Source organism: Pezoporus wallicus, unplaced genomic scaffold (assembly GCF_028554395.1).
Source record: "Pezoporus wallicus isolate ANWC-B61680 ecotype Strahan unplaced genomic scaffold, APGP_CSIRO_Pwel_v1 contig_11646, whole genome shotgun sequence".
In the NCBI taxonomy this organism is placed as follows: domain Eukaryota; kingdom Metazoa; phylum Chordata; class Aves; order Psittaciformes; family Psittacidae; genus Pezoporus; species Pezoporus wallicus.
In genome coordinates, this window is record NW_026642060.1 from 101,757 (window position 1) to 117,869 (window position 16,113).

The 16,113-nt window shown below is 45.8% G+C and overlaps 1 protein-coding gene across 5 annotated transcripts in view; it reads right to left on the minus strand.

Moving 5' to 3' along the window:
* The window catches only part of KCND3 (potassium voltage-gated channel subfamily D member 3), a 121,404-nt gene that overhangs the window by 26,419 nt on the left and 78,872 nt on the right, over positions 1-16,113 (minus strand). For all 5 annotated transcript variants that reach the window (XM_057426861.1, XM_057426862.1, XM_057426860.1 and 2 more), the window contains one exon: positions 3,297-3,459. In XM_057426861.1, coding sequence (XP_057282844.1) covers positions 3,297-3,459 — 163 coding nt within the window. The remainder of the gene's footprint in view (positions 1-3,296; positions 3,460-16,113) is intronic.

Sequence of the window (16,113 nt, forward strand, 5' to 3'; positions counted from 1 at the left end):
AGAAGCCTTTCAGTAGCTGTTTGTAGCTGCCTCTGCTTTCTCTTTCCAGGCTTGCAAAGTGGGAGGTGTAGTCCTCAAACCAGCACCAGATACATGTCTCCTTCTTCTTCACATTGCATCTAGCTGCAAACTCAACGCAGTGAGAGACTCCAGCATTATCTGAATTACAAAGTCATCCTATTGTCAAGCCTTTTAAGTGTCAAGTTGTCTTCAAAGCAAAGGCTGTGACATTCACTGAAGAACAGCATCATTTCAAAGTCAGGAGGGTCTATTCTTAGCACATCAGTCAAAAAAGGAAAGAAAAGTCTTTGGGGAAAAAAAACCCATCAATTTCACTAAAGTGAACCTTGTCAGAATGATCAATTCCTCTTCCATCCGGCTTGACCTGGTCCTTGCTGCATGCCAGGGGACAGAATTTGATGACACAGCACAATAAAAGAAAATTGCCAGATCTCCTTGTAATTAATTCTCTTGCAGTGCAGGTTTGGCACAGAGCAATTTCTCTCCCAAGTGATAAGATCACTGGTAGCTCGGTTTGGTTTTTCCTTTTTAAGGAACATTGCTCCTCAGTTAGTTGAAGAATTGATGCTGCTGTGTAATAGCTACCTCCTGGTATTTTATTCTCGCTGTTTAAAAACCTCTTCCTGCTAGACCCCAACAGTTAAGAGAACATCATAACCCGGAGGGACATCGGGGCTGTGCTGCCTTCTCCTGCTTTTCTGCACCCCCTCAGATCCCCCATGCACTGGAGAGCCCAGCTACACCTCCATCTTCATGTCACATCCAGCCAGTGTGACTCTTGTACAGTGCTTTACCATGTATGACTTCTCACTGGAAGACTTTAATCTGAGTTCATAACAAATAAATAAGCGTGGTCTATAACCTGACCTTGAAACCTACTTGTACCTCATGGAAATTATTATTCTTGAACTAAATAGACTGTCTTGTGAAGTGTTTATACTAAAACATGCCTTACAAATGATTTAAGAGAGAAACATAATTCATTTAGCACACTAGAATCTAAGTAAAGACACCTGTGCTGTTTCTTCAAAGCTGCTCCTTCTAAACTCTGCTTATAAGGAGCTTCTGCTGGTGGGCTCTTTATATTCAGGGACTGAGAGTCTGCAAAGAGCTTTTTCCAACCTTCCTGAAAAAGCCATGCAGATGCCTTTGCATCTTTATTTAGATGGGGAGCAAAGTCTTAACTATCACTAAAACCTTCCTATTTTTGAAGAAGGGATTGAATTCCCTGGAGGATGACGCTGGAAGGAGCATGTTATCAGAGCGCACATCTCTGTGTGCATCCTGACTGTCTCCAGAGAGACCATCATTAACGTGCTGCTGTCTCTGTCTTTCTCTTCAGTATTCAGGCAGTGATGATCATGTGAAAATTACTCACACTTCTGACTTGAGAAAACTTTCTTAGCCCAGAAATTAATCCAGTATCAAGGGAATTAGAAATTCAAATGGGGGGAAATTATACACTCTGTATGTCAATACAGCAACCCTTCTAAAAGCTGCAATCAGTCATATCGGCATCAAAGGTGCTGGTACATTTCCTTGTCCAACAGATAAAGGAGAAGGTGAATCAGAACAAGAAACTTTGCTGTGCTGCCTGGAGAGGAGGGCAGCCTCATCCGAAAGCACAGACCCGGAGCTGGTGCTGGAGCTTCTCTGTGTTGCGATCCATGGCTATGCACAAACCTGTTTGTTAATCTTGCCTGTGTTTAGCTGCTGCCCAGGCTACACTGCAAGGCAGGTTCTGTCTCTATGACTATGTGCTGTTTCAGCACAAGTGCTTTCTCTCGAAGTCTTCAGTCATTTAAATGGGCTGGTGCACTACCCCCTTAACAAACCTCTGTGGGAGTACTCCCGTCCTTCCTGTGCATTGACACCCAGCATGCTCCTGTTGCAAGTTAAATCCAGCTACCTTATGCCTGCGTGCAGCCTCACATTAGGCAACTTGCTCTGCAGATCATTTAAATTCATTAAATGAATGTAATGATCCGTACTGGTTTCCCACTGTCCGGCTGCTGACTGAACAGTGGGTGGTACAGAGTGGATTTCCATTATGATAACTTTAGACTTCACCATCTATATTATGGTGTATGACTAACCAGATAAACAACTCTCCCTCAAAAACACCTCCCCAGATTTCTGCAGTTTGATGTGTCACACGTAAGGGGCCAAACCTAACGCAGGTATGTGTAAAACCCAGCAGTGACTTACGGAGGCTTCAGCTCGTTCCTGCATCATTCTGTCTCTCTGCCACTCTCCTTATGTGTTTTGACTGCCAAATGTTGTGGTTTTGCAGGTCTTGTATCTCAGCTCTCTGCTGTCAGCTCCCTGAGATGCAGGGAGTAGGCACGGCCCAGATGCTTGCCTGAAGCAGAAATAGCACATCTTTCTACTACTATCCTCCATCAGCTCCCCTGAGTCTGGAATTCCTGGCAGGCAGCATTCCAGGGGGAGAATAAAAACCCCAGACCTTTAGTTTGCAGTTGTTGTAAAAACCTGGTTCTGGTTGTGGTGTAATTCAGCTGACTGAAGTAGAGGTACAATGAATCTGCTATACTTAGTGAATCAGTGAGCTTATAGTGGTAAAAACTGCCCAGGTTTCTGGCTGTTTAGTACTCCCCTCACGTTACCAGGGGCTTTTGTGTATTCCCAGTGTTTGGTTTGTGTTACAGTCTGCAGCTTTGAGGGGGGTATGTATGCTGATAAGTGTATGCTTGTGGATGGATGTTTTCAAAACTCCAGAGAGACAACAGGAACCAAGCAGCCAGAAAGATAAACAGCTCCTGTGATGATTGAAGGGTACATGGGTATATGTGTGTATTTATTTCAGACTGGTTTGTAGCAAAGGTGAGCAATAAAAACCCCATTGATTCTCATGTTCAAAACACACCAGTGAGCTAGCTTGGATCTGCATGGGTGCCATAGGGTCATAGAATGGTTTGGGTTGGAAGGGACCTTAAAGCTCATTCAGCTCCAACCCCTGCCATGGGTAGGGACCCCTTCCACTGGAGCAGCTTGCTCCAAGCCCCTGTGTCCAACCTGGCCTTGAGCACTGCCAGGGATGGGGCAGCCACAGCTTCTCTGGGCACCCTGTGCCAGCGCCTCAGCACCCTTGCAGTGGACCATAGGCAGTTATAACACGTGAAGTTGAGCAGGTGGATGGCGCATGCAGGCTGCCCTCTGCAGTGCTCTCTATTGTCCCTGGTGTGTCACAGGCCCCTTGGTGACAGCAGGGGCTGAGCTGTCCTGAGCTTTGGTGGTTGGGGGGGGTCTCTTACCTTCTGTGCTCTCCGCTTGTCGGCTCTCTGGTTCTGGTGGTAAATTCGGCTGAAGTTGGAAACAATGACTGGAACCGGCAGAGCAATGACCAGCACCCCGCTCAGCGAGCAAATGGAGCCAAATATCTTCCCAGCAATTGTCTTGGGCACCATGTCACCATAACTAGAGAGGGGAAAAGAAAAGAGGGAAGCCCCTCCTTCAGACAAGTGCAATGGCACAAAAAGCCTTTCATCGTTCCCTGAGTGTGCAGCAACAGGAGCATCCAGGTTAGACACTGGAAATCCACCACGCAGGCAACAATTCACGTGGTGCTGTCATCTTGGAGATGACAGCTCGCACCCTGCTTTGGCCATGAATTAACCTAAACCAAAGCAAGGCACTTGGGCTGCAGAAGAGCCATGCCAGCTCAGGCAGCTGCTGGGTACACGGAACTCGTGTTCTCGCTCATGTAGTACCTACCTCTCTGTAGATGAGTGCTAACAAACTGAAAACTGTATGTCTGCTTGTGAATGGGGTCATTCCCTTGTACCCAGGTGCAAATGGGACTGCTTTACACTTTGAAACCCCAGCAGTTCCCTCTGCAGTCAGAAGTTTGGGATTCATTCAAAATCTGGCTTTGCTAAAAAGTCAATTCTCACAAATATGAGACCAGAAGAAATACCTTCAGACAAACCTCTATGCTGCCTTTGACCCAGCAATCTCCATTAACAGCTGTAATTTGCAGGTTAAATAATACTAGCAGAACCCAAGATGGAATATTCCGTTTTGCACAGATGGAGGAAGATGCTGGCTTAGGTTCTGTGGGTTCTGCACCGCAGAAATCACTACTCTGTGATGTGCTGTTTGTGGTTTTGCTTTGTGTATTGCAAAAGCTTTCTGCAGCAGTTTTAAACTTAAGGTGAAGCTTCAATGCCACCCTTCTGTAGAGAAAACCACAGTGCTTTGCCTTATAGCTACTCACCTGCGCTGTAAAAAGGAGCATGGCTGTTACTCCCTCATGGAACATACGGTACTAAAACTGCTGTGAGACTCAGGCACCAGGTTGACTACTCTGGCTCACTGAATGCTGTGTTATAGCCAAGGAAACGAGGATTTTGAGTTCTGGTTTACTGCTTGGCCTGACACAATCCCCATGTTGCATCCCAGGTGGTTGGGCCTCTTAATTCTAACCCACTGCCATCACTCACGATTCCAATGTGTCCCAGCATAGCTTCTGATATCCAGAGGGCACCAGATGTTGGCAATGCAAACATCACGCCCTGTGTTGAGCAGATGCAGTGATAACCTCCATGGGGAGCTCTTCTCCCCTGCAGTTTGCCCTCTGGAAGTGAGTGCTTTCTCCTACAAATGGTCGATAGGCAAGTAAAAACCCCTGCAGAAAGCTGGATGTGGATTGCAGCGTGTTCTGATCATGGAACAGAAAGCTTGTTTGTACCTAATGCCCCTGGAGTCTGATAGGAACATGATTAGCACAGCCACTGACTGAATTTGCAGGCCCTGTTCCGTGAGCTGTTTATTACATGCTTGTGTACAAGTGTGTATTAATATCAATATTCATTGAAGTCATTTTCATCTGGAGGAGAGGGAAAAGCGAGCAGCCAAGTAACAGCAGGTTTGTATACAGATCTGTGGTACTGGAATGACTGTGTAGAAACCATGGGGGGCAGGAATTCCTGAGCTACCTCTGTGGCTGGAGAACACGATGTATTCTGTGACGTCCCACTGCAAGCAGGCTTATGTGACCTGTCTATACCCTGGAGCAGAGGAGGGGACCTGGGCACTGTGACCTGCTGAAGTTCTGCAGCACACAGGGAAAGGATGCTAAACCAAAACCTGCCCTAAGGAAGGCATTCCTTGTTTGGAAGGAATGTGGAGAGTCCTCTAGTTGCTCTCAGATGGTGTTTGGGATTTGTGTGCTTTGAGATGTTCTAGTGTTGATGCAGCAAATATCGGAAAGCAAAATGATTTACAGTCAAAGCTTTATTTTTACCTTTGATGTTGGTGTATGACTAACAAAAAGCTTTTATGGGAATTGAGTTGAGCCTAAAAATAATTTACATCCAAGGAGAAAACCAAATATTTCAAACCACCTCCTTTATCAGCTGAACTTCCGCCCCCAATCCAAGAACTCCTTGGTATGAGGGGCTAAGTAAGAGCAGAACTCATGGCACGTTAACTGCTAGCTCCTGGAAGTCTCGTGTGTTCTCCTAGGCTTGGGCTGGACAGTATGGCCAAACACACGGGTGAAGGATGATCATCATCTGGCTTTAACACTCTTATGTTCTGGGAAAGGCTCAGTTTCACACCAAGTGACAGGTTTTCTATGGCATTTTCAGTTTTGGTTTTGTGCATGTGTTTGGTTTGGTTTTGGTACAAATGCTTCCCTATCTAAGGCTTAATCATCTCAAGCAGAACTCTTCTCCTGCCTTTACCCGCATTAAACCCCCTCAGAATACCTCAAATCAACAGAATGCTATTCATGTCTATTAACTTGGTAGCTGCTGCTTCATGCAGACAGAGTTTCCGAGCTCGTGCTAAGTGACCAGATCTCCTGCCTCATTTAACGGCGCTCTAAAAAGAAATCTTTCTTACTTTTCTCCTGCCGTCCCTTAGCACAATAAGGCTGAAAATTAATCATATGCCTCAAGGATGATCCCAGTGAAACCCCGGAGTGCTGGGAGAAAGCCCCTCTGTGCAGTGGGGAAAGGATAATAGGAAGTGTCTGGCTCACAGTCTGCCTTGTAGAGTTTTATTCTTACATGCAGGCTGTTAGCTCATTGCTTGGGACTTCAGAGAAGGCGCCTTAAAACGCCATCATGAAGATCAAATTGTCTTGGGGGATTTTGCAGGGGAGATGTAGAACTTCATTTGCAAAACTATTAGAGACAGTGCAATGAGAAATCCTGCACTGACTGGAGCAGGCTGCACAGGAGCAAGACCTGACACTCGTAATGCTGACTTCTGGATCGGCTGCAGCGTTACCTGTTGGATTTGTCTCTCTGGGTTTACATGGCACCTCGTGCTCTTGCAGCCACATTCTCTGCCTTTACTGGGCTGCCCTGCAATGGGAGTGATGCTGATGTTTGGAAATGTCCAAGCTTTTTGTTCAGAGTAAAACCCAGCTGGAGCTTGATCTAGATCCAGTTGCACTTCATGAGAGGCCTCCCTTTGACTTTGGCTATGATGGGGTTTGGAATGAACCTATAAAGTTGCATTTGGTCTACTCCTATATTGCCATTTGCAGCTACTGCAATATTAATTGCTGGAGTGACTGGTTTTATCCCAATGGCACCATGAGGTACTAATGGCCTTACGGCATATTTGCAAGAGATATAATACCAAATGAACTCATCTATTGGATTTCAGTTACTACTGATTGGGCATGTAAAACCCCAAACTTCTTTTTCCCTGACTGGCATGAGAGAACTCAACTTTCCCATTGATTTATTTAGTAAAAGGCAACTTGTCACCTAAAAAATTCCTTCTGTGTAGAGTGCATTTTAAGTAATTCATCAATAATCTCATTAGAGCAGCAAGAAGATAGAAGAGCGGGGTAATGATTAACATTCAGAGGGTCTAACGGGATGTTTGAGCCTGTAATAAAACAACAGGAGGCTGTGAATTCAGTAGCCTGGTAATGTGACCTCTAGTAAATCACTGCAGCTTTCTCTACCTCGGTTCCCCATTTATGGAATGCAATTAGTTCTTTCTTCTTTGCCTCCTTCATTAAGTAGGTGGTAGCTGCTTCAGAGCAGGAGCTGTCCCATATGTTCTGTATATACCCAACACCCAGCAGTGCCCCCTAAGTGCTACTGCATTAATAATGTTAATATTACCAGGCAGTGGTACAGAAATGTGGGGTAAACACAGCCTGTATGTAGCTCCAGGCTTGTGCAGAGATCAGTACTCAGCATGGGCTGGATGAATTGTGGAACATGCCTGGAGATAAGCATCTTTCCTATTTATTTTGCCAGGAATTAGATGGCAACAGATTGAGCCAGTGTTCAGTTGCTGAATTCACCTTTGGGAGGAGCTGCCCTTGCTGCCAGTCCTTGCAGTGCTCTCTCTGCACCCTGATAGATTCTGGAGCCTCCACACACGCATCCCACGTTTCCAATGACACAGCTTCAGTTCATCCCCCTTTTCGTCTCCTGATGTCCCTTCAAAGCCTCATTTCCTAACAAGGAAACACTGGGAACGCTGAGACTTGTACTTGTAAAGCTCAAGTAAAGCCTTAAACAGGCAAACCAAGAAAAATACAAGATAGGAAATGACTTTTAAGTGGCCACTCTTTAGACTGGAAAAGACTCTGAATACAGAATTTCATCACTGTCTTCTTTGTCATGTGGCTTCTGTCGTCTTTGGGTACAGAAGGGGTTGTATGTCACTCACCCTGATTAGCAGCTATTAGCTGTGACAGCACAATGTGCTGGTGTTTTTGTCTCTGTCAGTAGGGAGAACGCTATCAAACAGAGGTCACTGCTTCGGAGTTCTGTTTTAGCAGCAGAGGTGGCTGGACACTGCTTAGCTCCCCAGCTGGAGACAGCAATAAATAAGGTGCTGAACAGCTCATCAGATGACTTGCTCTAAAAATAGCCTCTCAGCAGCATCTCTGATGATCCCATCTCTCCGTGCAATGTTCACAGCCCCAGAAATAGGGAATTGTAGGAAAAAAGCTGGTAGATCCTATGGAATAGGGACACGGGAAGGTGCTACAGCAGGAACAACTCTGTGGAGACAGTGAAATAGGTTTTTCAGAGGTTTCCCTTTTTCAGCAGCCTTTTTAAGTGTTGACTTCTCATCCAGTATCAGGTGTGGACCTGAGGAGGGGCTTCTGTTCATAAATCACCATTAATGTCCAACTGTTGTCTCCATTGGTTCCTCCAGATGCAGAAGAGATAAGAGTGCAACTGAAACCTGATAAACCTGTATCCCAGCTCCTTCCTTACCAGTAAAAGGCCTGGCTTTGGACAGAGCATCAGGTCCAGCACCCTCCTGTCTCTGGAGCTGGCTGGCGGGCAAGTGGTCATACCCTCAGATGACTTAGTTCAGGTCACAGAGGACATGGACATGGGGACAGCTGGCTCCTGGATCGGTCAGAAGGGTGCCGTGCTTTCTCTGGTGGCTGTGTTTAAGCAGTCAGGGGACATTTCCTGCCTAGTGGTGCAAAACTGTGTGGTTCTGCCGCCTGTGAAAGCTGAAATATCTCATGGAGGATGGGAACAGAAACAATGCTGCTTCAAATGATTTACTCTTTCTGCCTCATACGGGCATTAAAAGCTCTTTGAGAGCTGCTTTATCTCTCTAACCTTTTGCCTGACATAGCAGAGTCAAAAGAAGATTTCACTCCAGCCTGTAAGCTTCTGCTTTTAGGACAATAAGGACAGAATAATAACATTATGTACCATACAATAGGATATGATTTTGAAAGCTTTTTTGCATGAAAGAGATAAAATAGAGCATGGAATTAGCATGTAGCTTTCCAGGTGCAAGAGATCCTTTTTTTTTACACTGTAAGTAAATTGCTGTGCAATGTTTTCATTTGCACAAAGGAGGAAAAATAGCATCTAAAATTGAGCTAGGATGTTTCAGTTGCATTGCAAGACTGTGTGTGTCGCAATTGACAGCTCAGAGGAGCTCATGCCCCTCCATCTAATAGGTGCAAGTCCAATGTAATCATGCTAATGCTGCTTTGAACCTCCAGTGAAATAATGATCTTGTCACTTCTAATGATGCCATGAAAACAAAAGCTAATATTACTCATTCCTTTCTTAGCTTTGCATGTCAGGGAATTAACAGCTCTGGTACAGGGAATGGGGATACTGAGATCTTTTGTTTGGGGTTTAATTCATGGTTCCTCTGCCACTTTAGCTGTTGTATCTGCCTTGCTGAAGTTACCCCATCAAACCCCCCAGAGCAGAGCGAGCTGCTGCTCCCTTGTGCTTGTTTCCTGCCCTGTTGGGTTTTATCCTGTCACTTGTTTGTACCCCTGGGTATGCAAGGCTGCTGTTGCCTTTTTCAGCAGAGGCATACAGACTTCATGTGTGCTGTATTAAATACCTGTGCCCTGGGAAGGTGGGAAGAGGGCCCTGGGGCTGCGGGGTCAAAGATGTTGTCTGATGGATTGAATGCAGATGCGTGACACAGAACCAGTGATGGAGCATTCCTGGAGGCTGAAAGCTGCCTTTGTTCTATGGCCTCAGGATAGACAGGTCCACTTTCCATCTGATTTTTCCACGAGGGATATCAAGGTATTTTCAGAGCTGTTCTGGACGAGTGTTGTGAGGCTGAATTAGTTAATGCTGGCATGGTATTGTGCAAATACAGAGGGGTTTTGTGGGTCCTCTGCAGACCCAGTCTCCGTAATCCGTGTCCATAAAGCCAGTCTGGTGTGTTAATGTCAGCTTGTTAAATATACTAATCCTGGAAGGAACGGGAGGCACTGATGAAACCTGCCACGTGAGGAGCCTTGTGGTGCCTCCTCAAAGAGCGTGCTGCAAACAGAGCCATAGCAGCTTTGAAGCAAGAGCATCTATAAACAGGCTGTCAAACGGCAGACTTAAACAGCAAATCAGCTGTGTCCGGGGAAGTACAGAGCCAATTTCATGCTAGGATTCTTTTACATTAAATATACTTATTTTCTGCCTTGTTTTGAGCTGGGCTGCTCCCCAGCTGGGTATTCAACTTCTGCACTATCTGGCTTGCATTTACACTACTGTTTTCTTTTTCCCTGGCATATTTTATTCGATAACGCTTCCATGGATGCTCTCATCCTCCCTAGATATTCTGCTGAAATTACATCCCTCAGCCACGCTGTGAGGGATGAGTGCGTGTTGTGGTAGATGCATATCTGTGCTCGCAGCAGGGGCTTATCTTCGGGACACAGATTCATTTGATGTTTAGTAAAGCTGTGGTCAGCAGTTACTTAGGAGGGATTTTGCAGGGAACGTTGCCTTTTTGAGTGTTCTGGTTTATAAACTCGTATTTCATACTGAGTTTTGTGTAATAACAGGACTAAAAATTGTGTCTGACATCACAGAACCCCAGCCTGGTTTCTGTTGGAAGGGACCTTAAAGCTCATTGAGCCCCAACCCCTGCCACAGTCAGGGACCCCTTCCACTAGAGCAGCTTGCTCCAAGCCCCTGTGTCCAACCTGGCCTTGAACACTGCCAGGGATGGGGCAGCCACAGCTTCTCTGGGCACCCTGTGCCAGCGCCTCAGCACCCTCCCAGGGAAGAGCTTCTGCCTAAGAGCTCATCTAAATCCTGAAGAAAGGTGTGATGCTGTTAGACCTTTTTCTTTACTATCAGAACTGGAAGTGCGGTGAAACGGGAAGCTAGGACACCTAAACCTGAGAGGGATTTCTGTAGTGCAAGGTGTTATCTCATTGGAACTCACTGATTCAAGGTGGGGATTTTGCTGGAGATTCATTAACGAACCAGTCAACCATCTCTTTATTAACACTGAGATCATGTAGTCACTTCACCTGGGATGAAGAAGGATCACTGAGGAGATGCTAATTCTGTGGCTTCTCTAACAGTGAGCATTCAAGAGGCAGGTTATTCCCTAATGACTTCCTCAGGGGGGAGCCCGTACAAACCCTTGCCAAAGCCAAACGAAGGGATTAGATGGCCTCGGGGTGGGTTGCAGCCGGTTTGTTCCTGTACTTGTACCAGAAAGGTGACCTAGCTGAAGGTCTCCGACAGCAGCTGGTAGCATAAATATTCCTTACAACAACAGCAGGCACTGCCCAAAGAAACAGGAATGTTTATGTAGACTCGGGAATAAACTGAGTAGGTTATTTAATACACTGAGGGTTGAGAATACTTAATATATGCACACACTGGTTCCATTTATTCTTCCTGGCTTGGATCAGTTTCTCAGCCTGTAGGCAGTTAAAACAGATGGTCTGAATTTGGGTAACATTCAGACCTTGAGTTGATGCTAAAAATGGAATTTCATTGGCAAGGAAAGTAGATCAGAAAGCTAAAGCCCCTAGTTCTGAAATGATGAAAGGCTTCTAATCAAGTCTTCTCTATTACCATTCATTAAAAGGAGCTGGGGAAGAAATGGTATTAGAGACCTTTGAGAAAGGGATGACGATGGGAGTGGGAGCACCTTCCTTCTGCTAGGAGCCTGTGTGTCTGCAAACCTGGCTTGGTGTGAGACATGGGTGTCAGTGTTGCTTCCTGAAGTCCTGCAAGCTGGATGGGAGCTACAGTGGGATGGGAACAGAAGCAACTTTATCTCCTTCAGTCACAGCAGTGCTGAGAGGAGCCTCTTTGCATATCCTCTATTAATACCGCTCACACTAATAATCCTTTCCACGCTAACATTGTCATCCACCTGAGTCAGGTCCTGGAATTTCATCGCCTCTGCACATTGTGACTTGAACCATACCTGAGGCTTCAGTCAGAGATTTCTTTGCTCTTCATCATTTCCAAATGTGTGGCAGCTGCTAGAAACCTTTCTTTGTTACAGCTGACAGGAATTACACAAAGCAAATGGGGAAGCTGTACCAGTTAACACCGTGGTCCCAATTCAGCACGTTGTTTCAGCCCTCGCTTCACATTAAGCACGCACTTAATTCCTGTTCACTGAAAGCATAACGTGCTATTTAAATCCTTTATTTCAAGTGGTACTAAGATGAATGTTTGTTCTTTGCATGTGGCAAAGCCAAGCTAATTCGCTGCTGTTACTCCTCTCCCTTTCCCCTCAAACCACTGCTAGAAATGACCTTTCTCCAAGTGGAGAATTGCTTGTGCTTTAGCTCTGCCAGCAAATGCATCTTTAGAGATGGTGTCAGAGACCTTCTGTTTGTCCTCTCTTGATGGCTGATGGGGACCATCTGCCTTGATCTGTGGATGTCACTGTCACAGTACCAGGTAACAAAAGTAAGGGCTTAAATCTGAAACATCCTGTTGGTCTGCATGACTCGGAAACGATGTGCAGGGTCATTGCCTACTGCTTCACAGAAATAGCAGTTTACGAAGTCATACATACCTCTGGGTTTCTTTAAAAATAAGTGAATTGAGCTTGTTCAGCCTGGAGAAGAGAAGGCTCCTGAAGGGGAGACCTGAGAGCAGCTCCAGTGCCTGAAGGGGCTGCAGGAAAGCTGGAGAGGGGCTTGGAACAAGGGTCTGTAGGGACAGGCCAAGGGGAATGGCTTGAACCTGCCAGAGGGAGACTGAGATGAGCTCTTAGGCAGAAGCTCTTCCCTGTGAGGGTGCTGAGGCGCTGGCACAGGGTGCCCAGAGAAGCTGTGGCTGCCCCATCCCTGTCAGTGTTCAAGGCCAGGTTGGACACAGGGGCTTGGAGCAAGCTGCTCTAGTGGAAGGGGTCCCTGCCTGTGGCAGGGGTTGGAGCTGGAGGAGCTTTAAGGTCCCTTCCAACCCAAGCCAGGCTGGGATTCTATGTTTCCTTTTTTCTGGTTTCTCCATGACCACTTAACAAAGCATTAACTAGTTTTTCAGGTGGAAAAGAAAAACGTAAACTGTTGATCTGTTATTCACAGAAAAAGAGGCATTGACTCCAGTGTAGCATCAGTATAGACAAGCTGAATTTCACTTTGCAGTAAGCATTTCCAGTCTTAACCTCCACACCGCACTCTTTTATTCCTAATGTTTATTCATTCAGCTTTTCAGAGAAAACTCTGTTCGTTCAGTTCTTGCAGTGCTGATACATCTCACAAAAAGAGATCTCGGTTTTCTTTTGCTTCATGCATCACCAGGCAGCTCTGCTGTCTTCCAAGTTTTTCATCCTCAGATCTCAGTTTCAGTAGTGAGAGATGGAGCAGAAAAAGCTTTCTTATTTTTTTTTTTATTCTTTTATTTTTTTGATTTCATTTTAGCCTGCTGAATTTAACAGCATTTTGGTAGACAGAGCTCTCCGCATTTGAGAGCGTTACTTTGGATTTGAAATCTGTTGAGTTGACTTAGCAGGAAACACCAAATACATTATCCGGGCTGTTATTTTTCTGCGCAGAAAACGAGCCCAGAGGAAGCATTTGAGTGGTCCCCAGGAGCAGGGGGTGTTGGTGCTAATTTCACGCCAGTCTGAAGCTCTTCACACTGGAGTATTTCAAGTGAAGAGCAACTGCTCCGTGTCGGCACACCTCAAACCCCGCAGCAACACTGATCCCACGCTGGAAGTCTGCATGTGTCATAGGGCAAGTTGCAGAACAAAGCAGAGTCCATCAAGGACAGGGTCACAATCCATCTCCTGTGCTTTTGGGTTTGGCAACTTGCAAAGGTCCTCGGTTCCCTGAACCTAGGAAGTTCCATTTGATTCTTTCCTTTCCGACATAAAGCCCACCCCTCTCTCTGTATATCCCCACTGTGGGTTTTTCCCTGTGCTGGTATGTTGTTATTTGCAAGGACTCCTGCTCCTTTTGCATTGAAGCTTTTCACCCTGCCTCTGACAGCAGGTTCTTCCTTGGTCAGTATTTCATGTAATTTAGATTCTAATGCAGGCACTAAGACACAAACCCCTTTGTCAGAATTAGCCCCTGCAGTGCTCTGGGCAGTGGGCTCTTTGCCCTTTATACCATAGAGCAGTGGGCGGTGTAGGGGTTGTCATGAGACACCAGGCTCTGATTTAATCACAGTCAACCTCAGCTGGTGGGCTGGCCCTGCATGGAGGCAGGAGAGAGGCTGCAGCCTCCCCGTGATGCACAGAGGTGTTCTGCCAAATGTGCTTAAAGAACTTACTGTATGCACAGTTACTGATCAGTTTATGATGTAGCATTGTTGTAATTGGACTACTATGTCAGTCATTATAATCTGTAGATGAACAGAGGTATATATTCTGTACAATACAGAGCGCATGTCATAGAATCCCAGCCTGTTTTGGGCTGGAAGGGACCTTAAAGCTCACCCAGCTCCAAGCCCTGCCACGGGCAGGGACCCCTTCCACTAGAGCAGCTTGCTCCAAGCCCCTGTGTCCAACCTGGCCTTGAACACTGCCAGGGATGGGGCAGCCACAGCTTCTCTGGGCACCCTGTGCCAGCGCCTCAGCACCCTCACAGGGAAGAGCTTCTTCTAAAAGAAGGCCAATTAAAAGTGAAGCAGCAGCTTTGCAGCCACCCCCTGCTTTGTCTTGTGTTTGCTCATTGAGACCCAAAACCTCATTGAGACCCATCAAGCATCAACGGTACTCAGGAAATATTAGGACAAATTTCTGAGCATTATTGTCTGCCTGACTGTCCCCTGATAGAGGCAGCTGGCACGTTAGCAGTTGAGAGCTTCTCTTCTCCATAATACCCCCTTTTTTATAAGTGTTTATTTTAATGGAACATAAAATGCCCCAGATTAAGCATTATTTGTTTCTGGCTGCATTCACTAAAGGCTTTTAAAATTACTTCATTCATTATTAATTCAAGAAAAATCCTTACAGTACTTGGAGTGAAAGCCTTACACAATTACCTGATAGCAGAATTGTCTTTGCTAGCACCTTAAAGCTCTCTGTGAGAGGATCCTCTTCACAGAACTGCAGGCTGGAGAGGGCAGTCAGCACATGGAACAATTCGACTTTTCCCCTAATAGCAGGGTTGAAGGCTCCTGCCCTGTCGTGAGTTCTTAACTGTGGTGTCAGCTTAAAGGGGTGGGTTTTTTTTTGCTTTCATTTTATCCTTGTCTTTGGCTTTTCTGTCTTTTTTTTTAAGCAGCTTGAGCGTCCATGCTGAGCCATGTCACATTCCGAATGATGCACATACTGTGAATTTTAATGAGCTGCTAACACTGATTATACAAAAAGCCATCTCAGAAATATTTACCAAGTCAAAAAAAAAAAAAAGAAAAAAGAAAAGCCTATGGGGAACTAATTAGCTTTTTAAGAATTGGCTTTTGAAAAGCTCAGATTCTGGACAAGTTGAACTTGGAGTTGGGAGCAGTTTCAAAAGAGTTGATACAAGCGCAAGAAGAAGGAGTAAGTTGTAATGGAGTATTGCACATCTCTGGCCTGGTTAGAAGGCGCACTGGGAGCTGGATCTATAATTGATTCACACTCTAAAAGCTTTCTGAGAGAGGGATGGAGTGCTTGGATTGTCTGTAAAGCTATTGTAACCTTAATGCAGGGATGAGCACACAGGGACGCAAGTCACTGGAGCAGTGGCCAGTTCCCTCCACTGTGTTTGGGACAGCAGGTCTAGAAGCAGCCTGTTCTGGATCTATGGCTAAGGGGCAGAACCACAGAGCAGCTCAGCTCAGGTTGGTCCTGGGTTGGAGACCATCCACTCTAACCCCTGCTCAGAGCAGGATGCTCAGGGCAGTGGCAGTCGGGTTTTTAATATCTCCAAGGATGGAGGCTCAATGATCACTGTGGACAAATCATTCCAGTATTTGGTCACCCTTGCAGTAAGAAACATGGGGAATGCTCTCAACCTGGAGACAGTTCTCCTCATGCACTCTTTTTCTTGCTACAGTATTTGAAGTTTTGCCTCCTTGGGGAGGTAGCTGTGCTTTAGTGCTGGGTGTACAGGAGCACTGAGATGCAAAACTAAACCTCCTTTATAGATCCCAGACTGCTTTGGGTTGGAAGGGACCTTAAAGCGCATCCAGCTCCAACCCCTGCCCCGGGCAGGGACACCTTCCACTAGAGCAGCTTGCTCCAAACCCGTCCACCTTGAACGCTTCCAGGGATGGGGCATTGCAATATGGAACATTAGCAATCACATTTGTGATTTAAGCACTGACATCAGTGTTTAAAAAAAAGAATAGTAGAAATTTGAGAAACTGTGTTGTTTAGGGTCTGTATGTTATGGATAGAGATAATAAGATGTAGAGAGAAGTGTACAGCTCACGTTAATTCTAGACATCA